The sequence below is a fragment of the Ambystoma mexicanum genome, chromosome 5p, assembly GCF_040938575.1.
Source record: "Ambystoma mexicanum isolate Mex_15411 chromosome 5p, UKY_AmexF1_1, whole genome shotgun sequence".
Taxonomy (NCBI): domain Eukaryota; kingdom Metazoa; phylum Chordata; class Amphibia; order Caudata; family Ambystomatidae; genus Ambystoma; species Ambystoma mexicanum.
This window is the reverse complement of record NC_090930.1, coordinates 32,783,794-32,801,554: the sequence shown is the minus strand read 5'-3', so window position 1 is coordinate 32,801,554 and position 17,761 is coordinate 32,783,794. Positions and strand designations below refer to the sequence as shown.

General features: G+C 47.6%; 1 protein-coding gene across 3 annotated transcripts in view; it reads left to right on the top strand.

Moving 5' to 3' along the window:
• LOC138481620 (G-protein coupled receptor 143-like) overlaps positions 1-17,761 on the top strand; it is a 232,205-nt gene that overhangs the window by 97,432 nt on the left and 117,012 nt on the right. For all 3 annotated transcript variants that reach the window (XM_069613807.1, XM_069613809.1, XM_069613808.1), the window contains one exon: positions 2,368-2,462. In XM_069613807.1, the coding sequence (XP_069469908.1) occupies positions 2,368-2,462 (95 nt within the window). The remainder of the gene's footprint in view (positions 1-2,367; positions 2,463-17,761) is intronic.

Sequence of the window (17,761 nt, the reverse complement as noted above, 5' to 3'; positions counted from 1 at the left end):
TTGTAGCGCTACCTCCCTCCCTTGGCCAGTGCCGTTTTAGTGCTCCCTCCCTCCCTTGGCCGGTCCCGGTTGTAGCGCTCCCTCCCTCCCTTGGCCGGTCCCCTTTGTAGTGCTCGATCCCTCGCTTGGCCGGTCCCCTTTTGTATCGCTCCCTCGCTTGGCCGGTCCCCTTTGTAGTGCTCGATCCCTCGCTTGGCCGGTCCCCTTTTTGTATCGCTCCCTCGCTTGGCCGGTCCCCTTTTGTATCGCTCCCTCGCTTGGCCGGTCCCCTTTTGTATCGCTCCCTCGCTTGGCCGGTCCCCTTTTGTATCGCTCCCTCACTTGTCCGGTCCCCTTTGTATCGCTCCCTCACTTGTCCGGTCCCCTTTGTATCGCTCCCTCACTTGGCCGGTCCCCTTTGTATCGCTCCCTCGCTTGGCCGGTCCCCTTTTGTATCGCTCCCTCGCTTGGCCAGTCCCCTTTTGTATCGCTCCCTCGCTTGGCCGGTCCCCTTTTGTATCGCTCCCTCGCTTGGCCGGTGCCCTTTGTATCGCTCCCTCGCTTGGCCGGTCCCCTTTGTATCACTCCCTCGCTTGACCGGTCCCTGGGTAGTAAACGCTCGCTTGGATGCTCTCTCCCAAATGTGTACATCACCCCTCCTACTGGCGTGCTCATGGATTTGTACATTTTGAGGTGTCCTTTGGGTATTGGTCATCTTATTGCACAGTCCAGTCCTAGTGCATAATGTCGAGTTGTCTCTCTCCAGCGTCTGTGCTTCTCATGCAAGTCTTATGTGCGCGCCCAGTCTGCGGCTTCACCCCTCTAGTTCAGTGGCCTCTTGACGGATGGCGCTTCCTAGGCACGTGTGTTTATTATGGCCTATAGCTAAAATATCCTGCTGTTTTGAATGCCTGGTTATATGTAGTACTATTTGCGAATACATCCAACATCTGCTGTACTTACACACCTGCTGTCTGTGCCCCTTCTTACACACCTGCTGTCTGTGCCCCTTCTTACACACCTGCTGTCTGTGCCCCTTCTTACACACCTGCTGTCTGTGCCCCTTCTTACACACCTGCTGTCTGCGCCCCTTCTTACACACCTGCTGTCTGTGCCCCTTCTTACACACCTGCTGTCTGTGCCCCTTCTTACACACCTGCTGTCTGCGCCCTTTCCTACGCATCACACACCTGCTGTCTGCACCCTTTCCTACGCATCACACACCTGCTGTCTGCGCCCTCTTACGCATCACATACCTGTTGCCTGTGCCCTTTCTTACGCATCACACACCTGCTGTCTGTGCCCTTTCTTACGCAACACACACCTGCTGTCTGCGCCCTTTCTTACGCATCACACACCTGCTGTCTGCGCCCTTTCTTACGCATCACACACCTGCTGTCTGCACCCTTTCCTACGCATCACACACCTGCTGTCTGCGCCCTCTTACGCATCACACACCTGCTGTCTGCACCCTTCCTTACACATCACACGCCTTCTGTCTTTTGCCACATATTGCTGTGTGTTGTACACATTATTGTGCAATGATCGGCAAGCCGTTTCCAGGACTTTTTGGATTATTTTTAATTTTTAATTATTTGTTTTAGAACAGTGCAGCCTGGGCTGGAGTCAATGGAAGCGTAGCATAGACCCAGTGCTTAAAGTGTGCCAGGGCAGCTGGGCTCCAGCAGTCTCCTAAAAGTGGAGTTGAGCCGAGGCCCCCGGGTCCCACCACAACGTTGGCGGGACACATTATCCTGTCGCAGTCGCGACCAGAGATGCACCCGCCGTTAAGTCAGGCAAGCTGACAGAAGTGCCAGCCAGCAACAGCCTGCCACTTTTGTCAGCCACTGTAAATACCTCTGGTGATGCCTCGCGTGAGGGGTCACCAGAGGAAGTTGCTGTCCCTTTGTTTCTCCAGATCGCAGAGGCGTCTTTAACCCTTGGCCAACCTGGGGACTCCTCGACATATTTCAAGTTTTATAAAAGATGACTTGGAAAGTACACAATTCAAGCCATCTTTTATAAAGCTTTGCCGACCGACAAAGTCGCCTCGGGCTTAGTCCGTTGTCAGAACTTTATAAAAGATGGATTGGATTGTATACTTTTCACACCATCTTTCATAAACATAGAATTATGTAACATATTTCTATGTTTATAAAAGATGGCTTGAAAAGTACACAAACCATAGTAAGGTACGCAAACAAATATATAAATGTTATATATTTGTGTGCGTACCTTACTATGGTTTGTGTACTTTATTTAGGCCACTCCCACCCCACAATCCATGCCCCCAAATGCGGCCCTCATCGATTTCTTACCACACTTAAAGCCCTGCATAGACCTTGTGATGCCTTGTGAGCCTCTGTGCAACTCTTTTCTCTCCTGCAGACCTGGATCCACTACTTTTACACCGCTCTCTTCTGTGCACTCTTCTTTTACGCAGTGGAGATGTTCCTGCTGCTGAAGCGCTCCGGGGGAGTCCGGTAAGGATTAGCCAGCTCAGTCTCTTCTTATTGGTTGCCCTAGCCCCACATGGATGGCCCAGCTGGGGATGCCATCTTAGCAGCTCTGATGTATGGCACACTATGGCGTGTGCTGATGTATGTGAGGAGATTGGTGTGAGCGTGCCATGTCTCTATTGAGTGGTGGAGTGGTCTCTTGGTCGTGCTTGACACAGTAACAGTCGTTGAGCTGTCAGGATACAGTTAGTCATGAAGTCAAATGTGAGCTATTCCCCTCTTTCACCTGTGTTCCCCCCCAAATGATTTTTGTATTTTTGGGCAGTTTCTACACACTACACCACACTGATAAAACTGAAATCATGGTTTGTGGCAATACTGCCCATCTCCCAGAACTGCTCCCATGGCCCCCCTCGCTCGCCCCCCCCATCCCCCGCTCTCCACTATAGACAAAATCCTAGGCTGCATTATGGACTCAGCCCTAACCCTCTCCCGTCAGATCAATAATGTATCAAAAAGCTGTCACTACCAACTCAAATTAGACACATTTTTCCTTACCCCTCCTACCCCAACAGACTCGCCGCTGTCATGTCTATTGTTATGTTGAGACTGTACTATGCCAACTCCTTATACCTGGGAGCACTGGCATACCAACTCAACAAACTCCAAAGAGCCCAAAACGCTGCCGCCAAACTCGCCCTCGCCGGACACAGAGACCACATCTTACTTGCTCTCCAAACCCTCCACTGTCTCCCATCGGACAAAGGGCCACCTTCCGAGCAGTGCACAAGACAAGCCCAACGTACCTACAAGAGAAGATGGAACCCTACCTCCCATCTCGCACCCTAAGATCGAGCACTGCCCACCTTCTAGTGATTCCAACCTCTAACTCTGCCAGGATCAGAGGATCTGCCTTCTCAACCTTGGCCCCAACTCTGTGGAACTCACTCCCCACATGTTCGACACAACGAAGACTACATGGCCTTCCTCAAGGCTCTAAAAACCTGGTTCTTTCCATAATACTGACTAAGACCTTCTAAGGCTGCTGAGACCTTGCAACCTCATAACAGATGTTCAAGAGATTCTGGGCAATGACGCCACTAAATGCACCTATTAAGTCACTAATAAGTCTACTCTGAATGCAGCAATCACCAACATGCACTTGAAACCCGGAATAGCGGGCTAGTTGGATCAAATCCTCCACCCAGGCACTCGCCTCTCCTATCACTATGCTCACTCACTCTCTACTCTACACCAAAACACAATTCAAGCGAGGCTATACCCCTCGATCAATTTCGGCCAACCTGCTCCCATACGAACAATACTCTATGAACACATCAACATTCTGATCAAACTCAGCTATACCCCATGAAAACCAGCCTAGCTGCACACATAAGCGTCCTACAGGCCTAACGCAGCCAGAACCCAGTCTTGGTGACCATCCTCCAGACTGCACACATTCAACTGATATCAATACCACCACACCTAATGCTAGGATGCAGCTGCACACATAATCGGTGCACCCAAGTACCCTTTGACACCTTACTCTCTCGACTGACCTGGACTACGGCCCCCAAGGGCGTTCAACCTACCAGCGCCTTGAGGTCATATCAATGATATATAGAGCGCTCTATACATGCCCAATAACATAACTCTATTTGGTACTCTGTCTGGGACACTGAGGCCCAAGAATACAGGCCTTGGGTCCCTGTTGGTGTGTAATGGGGAATGCCTGCATCAGACCATTGCCCCATTGCTGTGGGGAGGTTGTGACTCCAGACCAGCCTATCCAATGTATACATACATGCCCAACCCTATTTAGGCGGGAGACTCCCGATTTTTCTGTGAAAAATGTAGCAATTTTTCATGTTCTCCCGCCTAAAATAATTACAGCCCCAATTCATTCCGATTTCACAGACGAAATTTCCCTCCCAGGTGCCTTGGAAAGTTTGCATGTATGTGTATACAGTCTTGAGTCTAAAACGGCACATATCTGGTTGCTATATAAACTAGGACTTGTTGGACACAATACTAGGAGAGAATGTTAATGTTAAGGTATTTGTACCGTGCACTGTCCCTATAGGAGTGCATGGTCCCCAGACGCTCTGGTGTATCTGAAAAGGGAAGAGGGTAGGAAGGTTAGTAGGATTGAGCGGGAGAAAGGTAAGAGAGCGGTGATGTGCTGTTTGCAGCCTTAGTTTGGTTTGCACCGTTCGCTGAGCTTAGGTGTTCTTTTCGGTTGGAAGTCGTTGTGTGCTGTTGTATGAGGCTATGTGTAGCATATTTTATTGTTGCAGTGTGGTGAAGTGTGTGCAGTTTGTTGTGCATTAGAGGTAGTGGTTGTGTTTAGAGTTTTTGAGATGTGTATGCCGAGGGGTGAGATTGTTTAATGGGTTGGCTAGTGGCATTGCATTGATGCATGATTATCTTCACAATCCTGTCCAGATCTGGCGCAGTGCTAATATTTATAGTTCTATCTAGATGTAGCACAGGCTAATCTTCCCAATTGTCTAGATGTGACTCAAGCTAACATTAACAATCCTGTCTAGATCTGGCGCAGTGCTAATATTTATAGTTCGATCTAGATGTAGCACAGGCTAATCTTCCCAATTGTCTAGATGTGACTCAAGCTAACATTAACAATCCTGTCTAGATCTGGCGCAGTGCTAATATTTATAGTTCTATCTAGATGTAGCACAGGTTAATCTTCCCAATTGTCTAGATGTGACTCAAGCTAACATTAACAATTCTGTCTAGATGTGACGCAGTGCTAATCTTCACTGTTCTGTCTAGATGTGATGCAAGCTAGTATGACAGTTGTCTAGATATGACACAAGCTAATCTTTACCATTCTGTGTACATGTGACACAATACTACTCTTCACAAATCTGTCTAGATGTGATGCTGGCTCATGTCTGCAATTTTCTCTGGACTAACTAGCACACACTATAGACTACCTAGTTGTGAGAGATTGCTCTCTAATAGTTAACTTGATGTGAGAGATGGTTACGCAACACAGTTCACTACTCAGTGAGTCTATGGGGGCGACATTTGCAGAATGGAAGTGGGTACATGCACATTACCTTATATTTGGTGGTAATGAGAGGTGTGCTAGTTTTTTGGCTGCAGAGATAGCTGTGCCCCTGTTATGTTAATATATACTATGCACCGAAACCACCCAAGGGCAGTCTCCAGGCACTCACGTGGCTCTGCAAGAAAGGATGTGGTTGACCAGGAGAAACTGGCGTCTGTGTGTTCTGGCTTGCAGAGATGGTAGGTTATGTGCACTGCTTGTTGTATCCATACGGGTAAGGTCCAATGCCTTGGGCTTTTTCTGTGTGGCCATTTGTCATGTTGGGGTGTGTGTGTGTTTTATGGGTATATTGACATGCGTTTAAGGTTGTGTGCACTGGCTTCTGTCCGTATGGGTAAGATGCAGTGTTCGGATTAGTTTGCTGTGTGTGTTGCTTGTGTTGGTTTTGTGTTAGGGTATATGCTTACTAGACCAGTGAGTGTGTGTATAGTGTTTGGGTGGTGTGTTTGAGGAGGTATAAGCAGGTAGTTAGTGCTTTGGCTACTTGCTAAGTTCTTCTACGTGGCAATGTTGACAGTCCTATTTGATGTGGCAAATCACTAATCTCCATAACTCATCTATCGGAGTGTGACGCATGGCTAAACTTCACCTGGACAGAGTGTGCACTCCTAAATTGGAGGCACAACAAGTGCAAGACACCTAGATTTGAGGTATCTAGATAGAGGGAGAATGCCCAAGCATGGGATACAACAGTAAATAACACTGAACGGTTGGTACACATTAGTGATAAAGGTACTCTTTACTAGCTGACTATTTTGGTAGGCTATGATGGGTGGGTAATAAGAGAGGCAGGGCTTTTTGGAATACAGTGATTGCTGTACTCCCCACCTAGACCACACTTATCTTGTCAGTCGCTGCTGGTTGACGGCTGGTTACTGGCTTCTCAGGCAAACACGGTCTGGAGTTGCTTCTTTGAGAGCTGCCCTTTGCCTTGGGGCCCGTAGCCGAAGGGGCTGCATGGGCAGTGGGCTGACTTGGGGAGTGTGGCTAAGAGCCTACCTCCAGGAGGGCAACAGCCAATCATGGGCATAGGGCAGGGCTAGGGAAGGGGCAGAGGAGGGGGTCACACACATGAAGCAGAAAAAGGTCTGGGAGGCAAGTGGAAATGGCTGCCAGGAATGGAGGCAGAGATGCACCTGCCTGCTCCAACCAATTGCAAGGTGAAGGGTGGGGACAGGAAGAAAGCCAGAAACAAATGAAGGTCTACACCCCAGGGACTGCACTCTCTTGATGCAGACCAGCACCGAAAAATGGGGTGGGAGGACGAAGAAACCCAAGATAAACCCACAAGATTAACACAAACTAGTCAAAAAAATTATTGGAAAACACACAAAGGAGTACATGAAACAGGCCAAACATGGATTCCAATTAATGCACAACTACTCACTGAGCATCAACCAGCCCATAAGGCTGCATTTCAAGTGGATTCCTTAAAGGATGCTAGCAGATTGCAGTCCAGAAGGCAAGACACCACTTTTTTGGTGCAAGTGAAGTGAATGAGCATCCCATCAGTTGTACCAAACACGTTTTGAAAATCGTGGCACAATGGTTTATCCCTACTGATCAGTTCTTTATGCTGGCTGCACGTTTATTTCAGACAGTGTGGTTCGAAGTGTCAGAGGGGAATTAGGAATGGGAAAGGACACACAGGAAGAACAGGGTGTTGGGGTCTTTACTGTTTCTGCAGTCATTAACCCCAGATTTGCGTATGAACAGGTATTGTGTTAAATACCATTAGCTCCAGAGCAGATACTGTGAATGAAAGCATAAGCCACACGGTACGTACTATGCATGCCATCATTCTTGCAGAGCAGGTATTGTCATAAGCCCCAGGGGAGGTATTATGTCAAATGTATTCTGTCAAATTTAATGGATTAGAAGGTACTGTATCATACGTCATTAGTTCCAGGGCAGGTACTGTGTCTGGAATCCGTATCCCAGATCCATTACACATCTAACATCTTTCCACATTTGAATGAGACTTTTCTGGTGAAGTTTCAATGCTGCACGCAGCCAATTCTTGCCTTAATTTCTGAAATGTCACACTTAAGGACTGCTGTGAGAATGAGATGTCTCATGTCACCACTTCCCATCTAATCACTCCCCTGGCATGCAAGTGCTAACCCCACATCACAATTTCACTTACCTAAAATGTAGGTTTATGAATGCACGTGCTAACAGTGAAATGTTTTATGTTAGTAATTGCAGGGCCTTTGTTAAGAGCAAAGCCCAGGCACCGTTAAACATCTGTCTTGTTCCGTCTGGCCACGGCTCTGTTAGTCAGCCCCACAGGGGCTGGATGACAGTTTTGAAATGGGATAGTGAGTCGGGCCAATGTGGGGCCAATAAACCAACTGCACTGTCGGTCTCCCCACTGAAGGATGGCGTCTGGGTCTTTCAGCTTTTGCAGTTGAAATGGTCCCCCAAGCAGCTGCTCCCATGTTGGCAGTCTTATAACGCAGACAGCTACTGATAATCGGCAGCTTTTAACCACCACCTTGCTGTATTATTTTGACTTAATTATTGATTTATTCACTCCACAGGTGCCTTGGCCTATTTTTCCAATCTGTAAGGCCAGGGGAGCCCCACACACATCGCAAAGAAATGCCCCCCCCCCCAGCCCTGACACATCAGCAAGCAGCCCTGCTCCCACTTCCCTCCCAACGCCCTGAGCCCAGCCAGGAAGCTGAATAGCTATTTCACCTTCCCTTTGGCCACTAGTCGTACCTTTCATCCCAATTCCGAGGCTCTTTACTTTCATAGTGCTATGCTAATCTCTGGAGAGGTGGGCCATCTAAAAGCTGAGACCAGAAGTTAAGACTTGGGCTTTATCAAAGTGAGTCTGTTGATATCGCATGGATCGGCCTTTGTGCTCTGCATGTTTGATGCTACTGCCGCTCCGTAATGAGTGCTATGAGCGGGCGACACATCGAAAGAGGCCTCCTGCCTCAGAGTGGGAGGGCTTCAGCCCTCACTAGCCTGGGGCTGGCTCTGCCCATGCAGCCAGGTCGAGTCAACAAAGTCCTGTTAAAAAAAAATATATATATTGGCAAAGCCAACAGTTCTGGCTTGTGCATAAGTATTGGGCATTTGCCAGGCACCGCTATTAGATGCTCAGGTACTCAAACCAGTTTGCACCTGCTACCATCAATGGCCAGTTAATACCAATACAGTGGTGCCTTTACCATGCCAACATGAAAGTCCAAACTGTTAGCATTGCCAATGCTTGTTTTGCTTTACCCATATTGCAAGGGACTTTGCATCAAGGTTAAAGCAAACATAATACTTGGCTAAATTGGCCCACATTGAATTTAGGGCAGTCAAGCCAGTAATAACACGTATGGTGCACAGTCAACCTGGACATACTTTCTTTGGCATGGCATGTTTACTGGCTGGGAGTGCGTACATGGTAATAATGGCATATATTGGTGCAGCCTGCATGGACCACATGGGAACAACCAGTATGAATATATTTTTATACTAGCATATGTTGTGTGCAACGGCGGCAACAATTGCAAACTGTATGGATTTCTACAAAGAAAGTGCTGTAAAATGCATAATTGTATCCCCATGTTTCAAACATGTTCTTGGGAGTGAGAACCCCCCCCAAATAACCCTTGTTTGGTTTGGGCTCCCTCACCGTGCTCTGTCAATCCTGCATAATTGGCACAAGCATTTAAGCCTCTTCAGTTCAGAAATTCACCAGCCTCCACTGTACGTCATCCATCTGTCACTGTGTAGGATGTGTGTTTTAATGCGCAGACAGGGGCAGGGTGCTCCTTAATGCTGGCTTCACACCCCACATGCCGTCATGCCTTCCTGTATATGTTTATTCCTATGATACAAAGGTTAATCTGGCATAAAACCTTTCTTCAGTAGAGAAATCTAACTTTGCTGTAGTTGATTTGCAGTTGTAGAAATAAACCATATTTGGGTCCCTCCACACAAACTCAAGGGGAGATTTCTCGAGTCCCCTGTTTGGGAAGGTGCTGCCGCGGGTCCAGTGCTTAACATCAAAAGGGGGCCTCACCAAATGTTTTGCCCCAGGCCTCACCACATCTTGTGACAGCCCTGCCTATTGAGTTTGAAAGCCAAATACACATGTAACGCACACAAATCGTTTAAAAAGCCTTTGAATTGCATTGGACGCCGGCGAAGTGAATGACGCGTGGCAGTGTCTGTCCAGCCAGAGAAACTGTTCCACATTTGAAATCCTTTCTTTCTATGCGGACAGCGAATGGCAGAAGACTGCTTACAAAACGGTGTCATTTATATCTGTGTGTTGCTCATTTATGCAACGCACCGAAACCCTCGCTCCATGTTGAATGCTCGAATGAGTGAACATTGATTGGCCGTTATCGGATATATTCTGGATTCTAAAACATGTCCAGGTTATTTGAGGAACACTGCGTCTTATTTTGAAGAGATTCCTTGCACAATGTAGCTTGTGGAAACTGTACATGCGTTCTTTTACAGAACACGTAATAAACTGTAACTTGGATAGTTGGTTAAATAATTTGCATTTTCTAAAATCCATGTTAACGTAATATGACAATTCGCCATTTTGAAAATCTGATGCCATGGAAGAAAGAAGTGCTTGGCCAAGAATGTCAGTCATATGAACCATTTGCTGATGAGTGAGGAAGTTGAGCTCCAACCTGAAGGAGCCAAGTAAACCTTTTTGCAAAACCCATGGAATTCAATAGAGCACTGAGCTTCATGGTCCAGTCCAACCGAAGGATAGCTGATAAATCTATAGTGGAATGGCACTGTGCCTTGGCGGCATTCCCAAGATGGGCTACATTTGAAATGTAAACAATATTGCAAAAATCCATTTTAGCGTATGGGCAATAGCCTTTGCACTAAGGGCAGTGATTAAATGAATGAACCCACTATTCCGGTTTGGCTAGCAAAGAAACGAGGGTGGTTCAGATGGGCCTGAGGAATGAGCTTCCACTCTATATAACAAGTTGCACGGAATAGCGGTGACGTAAAGACCACACAGGTTGCCGGAGGCCAGGTTCCTGGAAGTCGGATGAGGTAAAGTTGGAGGGCTAGCGGATTCACAAGCTGGACTACGGAGGTAAGCGAAGGCAGGCAGCTCATTCGATGCTGCATAGACCATGAATGTAGTTCTATGTATGAGCCTAGCATTGCACTTTCTCAAACTTTGATTTCTAAACCCACACCAATAACTTGGAGGCAAAACATAATTACAGAGCTGAACTGCTTTGATGAGGAGATGCAAACTGCTTTCCAAAGCCTTTACCGCAAGACAGCAAATCTGCTCATAGACCCACAATTTTGCACCTTACCAATTTTCCCATATTCTTAACTTTTTACTATTGACTATTAATAATTTGGAGCCTGAAGTTAACCATTTGTACCCCTTTGTTGTAACATGTTTCTTTTCCCTGTTTACACCATTCATATACTGTGACAACTCACTGGGTGTCATCACTTCTCCCCAAGGGGGAGCCCCTTCTCAAGAGGCTAGAGAGGTGCAGCCGCTACCCAATAGCCCCCCTGGGTGTGGTTTAATGAGGGAGGACCTCATGGCGAGGTACTCTCCTTCTGGGGACAAGGACGTCCACCTGGGGTGCAGCCCTGGAAATACCATCGCCCACATACATTCCCTAGTCCTACACTCTGCCTCTAATCCTTCCTTAGAGAGCAAACATATGCGCTGTTGCCATAGTGATGAAACCCAGCCGAGTAGGGAAGGCTAGTATGAGGGAGAACATCAGACGTATGAAGATTACACCAGCAAGTACTGCCACGAGGTGGCTCGCCAGAATCATGAAGAGCACCCTGCGATCATGCACTGCAGGTGTTGACAACAGGTGTAGGCGGGACCAGTCCTACATGAATAAAACTGAAGATGGACTTGATGTTGTCTTCGCGGAACCCGCGAGATTCATGGGAAATATGGTAGCAAAGTGTTTCCATACACGGAAGGTTCAGGTTCGAGACAAAGCAGTTCAGGAAGACATGCTGCCAGGCAAGATCCGGGCCTAATGTAAGTGAGTAGCAACACGTGCTAGAAGAGGGGCCTGCATAAACCTTCACTACGGATCATGGGGATGAGTTAAGTACTTACAGGAGTGGTTCACAGAAAATAGACTCCTGAATATGGGAAGAATCCAATGGGTAAACGATCTTCTTTTGCAGGGTGGTTTATAGGACCCTGTCACTAGGGACTTGAACCCTGGACCAACAGTGATCCCAACAACACAAGCCAAGAATAATCTGTCTTTCCAGCAGTGAAAACAGTTGTGATGAAGACTCCAGGATGATCAGGAACCCAGCAAAAATAAAGAAGTGATGGCTGGAAGGTTTAGAATGAATCTTAACCACTGGCATTGCTCTTGGCAACCCTCCAGACCATCGTTCTTCGCCTGCCAAGCCATTACAGAAGGGGAAAGACCATTTGCAAATCAGGCTTGGCCCCACCCCAAAAGGGGCAGTCCAGCCCGAACTGCTAGGTCACATCCCTTCTGGACGAGACCACAAGCATCCCCAAACATGTTTCGCCCTTGTTGGGGCTCATCAGTGAGGAGTAGCTTGGGTCTCTAGGCCCAGCAGGCACGGGACCCACGTCTCGGCATACCCGTCCCACTTGGGGTGACAAAGCAAAAACAAAGAAGTGATGGCTGGAAGGTTTAGACTGAATCTTAACCACTGGCGTTGCTCGGGAACCCAACCAAGCAGATTATGGTGAGTCAACCAACAGAGGTGCAGCCATCAGAAACCAGTCCTACGAGAAAGACAACCGTGAAGGTGAAGCGGGATGCCTGCCTCAAACAGCAGAGGTTGGGTAGTGTTGTCCCAAAACCCTTCTGGATGACTGCAGCTATCTACCACAAGGCACGTGACCCAGGTGTTATTTTGGGAAGACCGAGTATAACAACACAGACACGGACAAAGCATGGGTATCCGGACCCACCCAGTGTGGTGAACCAGAAGAATGGGGACAGCCCTGAAAGGATATCCAGCAGTCAAAAACATAAACTGAAGCACAGAGAAGGACACATGATCGCGCTAGTAAGGCCAGACCGGGCCCTACATTTTCTGCAGCAGCGGCTTTGCTTTAAAATGCCACAGCAGTTGGGTTAACCTGCAGAATCCCGGGAAACATAGAGTTGAATTGGGGCCAGTTTAGGGACTGCTTTATATACCCTAACACTCATGAACTAGCCTATGCCAGCCCTCCAGTTACACACAGGGGCACTCAAGCAAAGGTTTTGATAGCCAGCCAATTGGGTTGGTCCCAAACAAAATGTCAAAGCCCTAGTCTCACCCTCACAGTATGAACAGCAAATTTGACAATATAAACCCAACCCTCCTCGAACTGCACTATTCCCCCACTGCAAGCAGGTGGCCTCTTCAAATCTTGCTGCATCATCTACAAGGCTGTCATTACCCTGAGGTCCCTAAATTTACCTCCCTGAGAAGCTCGGCATCTCTGGAGGCCTGCGAACAACAGAATTGAGGACATGTGTAGACTGGCAGGAAGGAAAGAACCAGAAGAAAGGCATTCACTGTCTATGCCCCAAGACCATGGACCCTCTTCCTGTCAGCATCAAACTTGCTACCTCGCTTTTACAGTTCAGGAAGGAGCTCAAGACCTGATGCTTCCAGGAATGGCTCCTCCTGAAAACCTAGGTCCACACACCCTCCACTCCCTTCCCTACCCAAGACTGGGGGATCTGGTCCCCACGGTTTGCTCCTCAGGTTGCTTATAGATCCATTAGTGCCAAGTACCCTCCCTCCACCTCTCCTGTTGTTCGCTCCTTGTTTCCTTCACCGGGTTCTTCACTGTATGATTTCAAAGCGCTCTGTTGCTTTTGAATCTAGTTTTGCACTTCATACAATCCTTATAATAATATTGTTGTCCTATTTAGGACCAGAGACTGGTCTAAACCACTATACAGGGTGCTTTCATGAATGCCATTTTAGGCCTGCCTCGTGGGTTCCCCAAACAAAGTAAACCCCAAGAAACAAAATGACAGAGCAGGAGTCGGTGAACAGTAAAGATTTTACCAGACTAGACTTGCTGGGCGCTGGTTCCGCACATCTGTTTTTGTGGTGTATTGCGAAAGATCACATGGGGTGTGCCTATTTTTAAGTTCCTTTTATTCATACGGCTCTGTATTGTTTTGGGGGAAGGGATACATCCACCAGGGATCTAAAAAGAAAGTAACAGGAGATGAGCAGACTCCAGCTATGCCCCCATGCTCCATAACCTCATATCTGTTATTTGAATGTGATTTATTCCAGGAGACTATATGCTGAACAAACTCCCACTGACTGTTCAAAATAGGGAACCAAACAGAAACAAAATGAGGATGAATTATCAGCCTCTGGGGCACCCCAAACACTGTAGAAACCAACAGAGGTGGGCAGATGTGCAGGCTTTGTGAACCTTGAACCTACTCTCTCGTTCTAGTACAGAGTTTCCAAAGGCATGAACAAAGCACACCACACTACAGAACACATCATCTTACTTTACCATGGAATATACCAGAAGCCGGCACCTAGACCTGAATGTCTCTATTTTCAACATCTGTTTCTACCAGTCTAATCCATTCCCAGCCTGTTTGCATGATAGTCTGAGAAACCAAGTATGCACTATGCCACAGCGAAGGAATGGCGGGAAAATCCTTAAGTCTGCTTTGTACCGGTTGCTTGTGAGCAAGCATTCACCCACAGAGTACCAGAATGCCTAGCTCACTACGCTGAACCTCATGTCCACATCAGACTTGCATCAGGTTACTCAACCTCATGAAATTTAGAAAGGAGGTCAGGCCCCCATCTCTTCTAGGGTGCCAAGCTACATCCAGACATACCTGACCCTGCCTGCCTGTGACCCCCCCCCACACACCACCTCTAATTGCTGCTTCTCTTGCTCATCTGTAATGTAACGCAGCCCCCCCTGTAACGCGTGCCCCTTTACTTCTAGTCCTCCTGGCCCAAGGTTGATGGCACTCCACTGCTTCTTGAAGCTGGGTCCACGCTCCATAAATACCCAAAATAGATCCTTGAATAATCCATGCTGGGATATAATGAAGGACTCCAAATTGGAGGTAACCCTTCTTGTAGCCTTGAGTTCATCTCGGAGATTGGGGCATTCACTGTGAAGCCTGTCAACTTTTCTTGCAATTTCTTTCTTTTTATTTGTGGACAAGGATCCAACTTAATTTTAGTTTTGTTTTGCTAAAGAACAATCTGACAATCTTTTAGATGTTAAGCGTGCCCATAGGTGTTATATTGACGGGACTGCAGATCTCTTCATGTGAGTTGTGGCATTTCAACCCACCCCAGAGATGTCCAAGGCTCCATTCCAGGAAAGACCAACTTGCCACAAGGGCCCTCTCTGGAAATGGTTCACTGTCTGAAAAATGTTATGAACTGCAAGCTCTGATCAATTGCCCCCTCCAAGCAAGGCCCCCACTCGAGAGAAGGTTCCAGTAGAGAAGGGGTCTACATTTCTAATCTTCAGTGCTATTATGTAGCTCCTCAAAACTTACATCCTCCCCTTTGTGGAATGCGTTTAGATACGTAAAACATTTGGCTCGGAGTCCGGAGGCATCCTTCCCCTGGGCAGGATACTAAAATCATGGATGAGTTTAGGTTTTCTTGGCCCTTGGTTTCGGAGTGTCCTGACACTATGGTTGGCTTTGTTGGCTTTGGGTGAGTTGGCTATACTTCCCCAGGCTTGGGATTGTAGTGCCCTTGCTTTTTTATCAGTATTTCTATTAGGGTATTTATTGAGCGCCGACTTAGCTTTGGGAAGCAATAGAATGCTTTACAATCATACGGGGGAAGAATAAGGTTAGAGAGCATAGAAACGAGGAAGTGTGGATATATGATATATGATATGGCATTTATAACACGCCTGTACACAAGTGTTTCAAAGCGCAAAATGGGGTACAGGGAAGAGTAGTCGGTAATGGATCTACAAGTAACCTGGCGAGGGAACAGTAGGAATCTGATCACCCACTCTCACGTAGGGTGGGGAGTGGAAGGGATGTGGGCCTAGGTGTTAGGTAGGAGCCGATTTTTGAAGAGGAGGGTCTTGAGCTCCTTCCTGAACTGATGAAGCGAGTGGGCGACTCGAATGTTGATAAGGAGGAGATTCCAGACACTTGAGATGTATAGCAAAAGGCTTGTCTTCTGTTTTTTTTTAATTCCTGCACTGGTGGAGTTCAGGTCTGCAGAAGTCCTTACTTCTGGTAGATCGCAGTGAGGTAGCTTGGGGACTTCAGCATGATTTAAAGATGACACAGGCTTTCAGTGGGAGCCAGTGCAGATCGATAAGGGTCGTGTGATGTGGTTGAATTGGCTGTGTCCGAGTCCTTTGTCAGCTGCAGCATGCAGGACACATTTCATGGGAGCCAGGGTACCTGCTGGAAGGCCTTCCAAAAGGGCATTGCCTCCATCCAGGTGGGAGATGACCAAGTCTTGGACAGCAGATCTGGAGTTATGGAGTGGAGGTGTGAAGCCCTGTAGGTGCATAGCAGAGAACCAGGGCTGGAAGTCCGGGTGTTGTGTTGTTGGTCAGCAGTAGGAATTCCTTCTTGGAGGCGTTGAGCTTCAGGTAATCACTGGACATCCACAACTGGATCACTGAGAGGCAGGCCTTGAGCCTGTGAATGTCTTTGATGGAGGATATCTTGAGCTATAGCTGCATATTGGTGGATGTTGTATGGATCAAGGAGGGTTCCAAGTGGTTCCACGTAAGGATTGAAGATCACAGGGGAGAGGATTGATCCTTGTGGGACTCCATTGGAGATGGCTAGACTTGGTGATCTTGCGGAATCAATTTGTTCAAACTGGTGGCGAATAGCAAGGTGAGATTTGAACCAACTGAGACTGTTCTCGCTGATCCCCATGCAGCGATGTAGATTATCGGCAAGGGTCTGGTGGACTACTGTGTCATATGCTGTTGAAGGGTGAAGGAGAACAAGGAGGCAAGGATGGCCATCAAGGATTTTAAGGGCATCCTCGATCGCCTTGATGGTAGCTGTTTCTGTTCTGCATCTCGGGCTGAAGATAGATTGGTAGAACTGAAGGAGGTTGTTTGCTCCGTTTTGTTGGAAGAGTTGCATAGCTACTGCTTTCTCAAGGATCTTACCTAGGAAGGGAAGATGTGTGATGGGATGGTAGCAACTAAGAATGTCAGGGTTCAGTGTTGGTTTCATGAGAAGTGGGAGGATTTGTCGGGTCTTGAGAGTCCGGGCAAGGTGCCTTGAGTTATGGTGCTGTTGATGTTTGTCCGGTATGAGAGGAGTGCTTCAGTAGGAAGTGTCTTGGGTACGGAAGCAGGGAGGATGTCATCCGCATACGATATGGTTTTGAAGGATGCTAGAATGGCAGTAAGGTCTTCCATAGTGAGTTCTTTAAAGTTGTCCAGGTTGTTGTGGTTTTGAGAGATGGGCTGTGTAATGTAATGTCATTTGTAGCATTGGTGTCTGTGTTGGTTGGGTCATGCTGATCTTATTGATGAACAAAGAGTTGATGGCAGCGGCATTCTTGATGGAGTGCAGTATCGGTGGGTCGGGCATAGAGTTGATGCAGTGCTTGATGGCTTTGCAGGGGGCTCTGCTTTCATTGTTGGCCTTGGGTATGCAGTTTTGGAAATAGTTGACTTTGGCAGTGGTGATCAGTTGTCTCCATGCAGCACAGAGTTCCTTGAGCAGGGTGAGGTCTGATGTGCTGCAGGAATTTCACCAAATCTTCTCTTGTTTTCTGATGATTTGTTGGTTGAAGTTCAGTTCTTTAATGTACCAGAGTGGAGAAAGTTATGCTTGGAGGTGCGTTGCTTCGCCGGGGCATGGCGGTTGATGTTGGTTGTGATGGTGGTGTTGAGTTCTTGGAGGAGCGAGTCGCAGTCCTGGTTAGTCATAGGTAAATCAGCCCATGTGAAGTAGAGTTTGGTGAGGTCTCTGTGAGAGCTTCCTCTGGGAAGTTCTTGAATGATGGGAATGCTTGTTTGCAGGGTTTCCAATGAGTTTGCTTGACTGGTGTGCTGTGACTAATGTGAGAGGGAATTTCCAGATGGTCTGACCAGTCAAGCGATTGAAGAGCTGTGATGGATGGATGGAGGGTGTGTAGGGTGGTGGTTGTGGTGGTGATGATGAAGTTGAGGATAGTTCCCTTTCTGTGAGTTGGGTCTTTCGTGTGCTGCGTGAGGTTCAGAGTGTTGAGTAGGTAATGGAGATCTGCC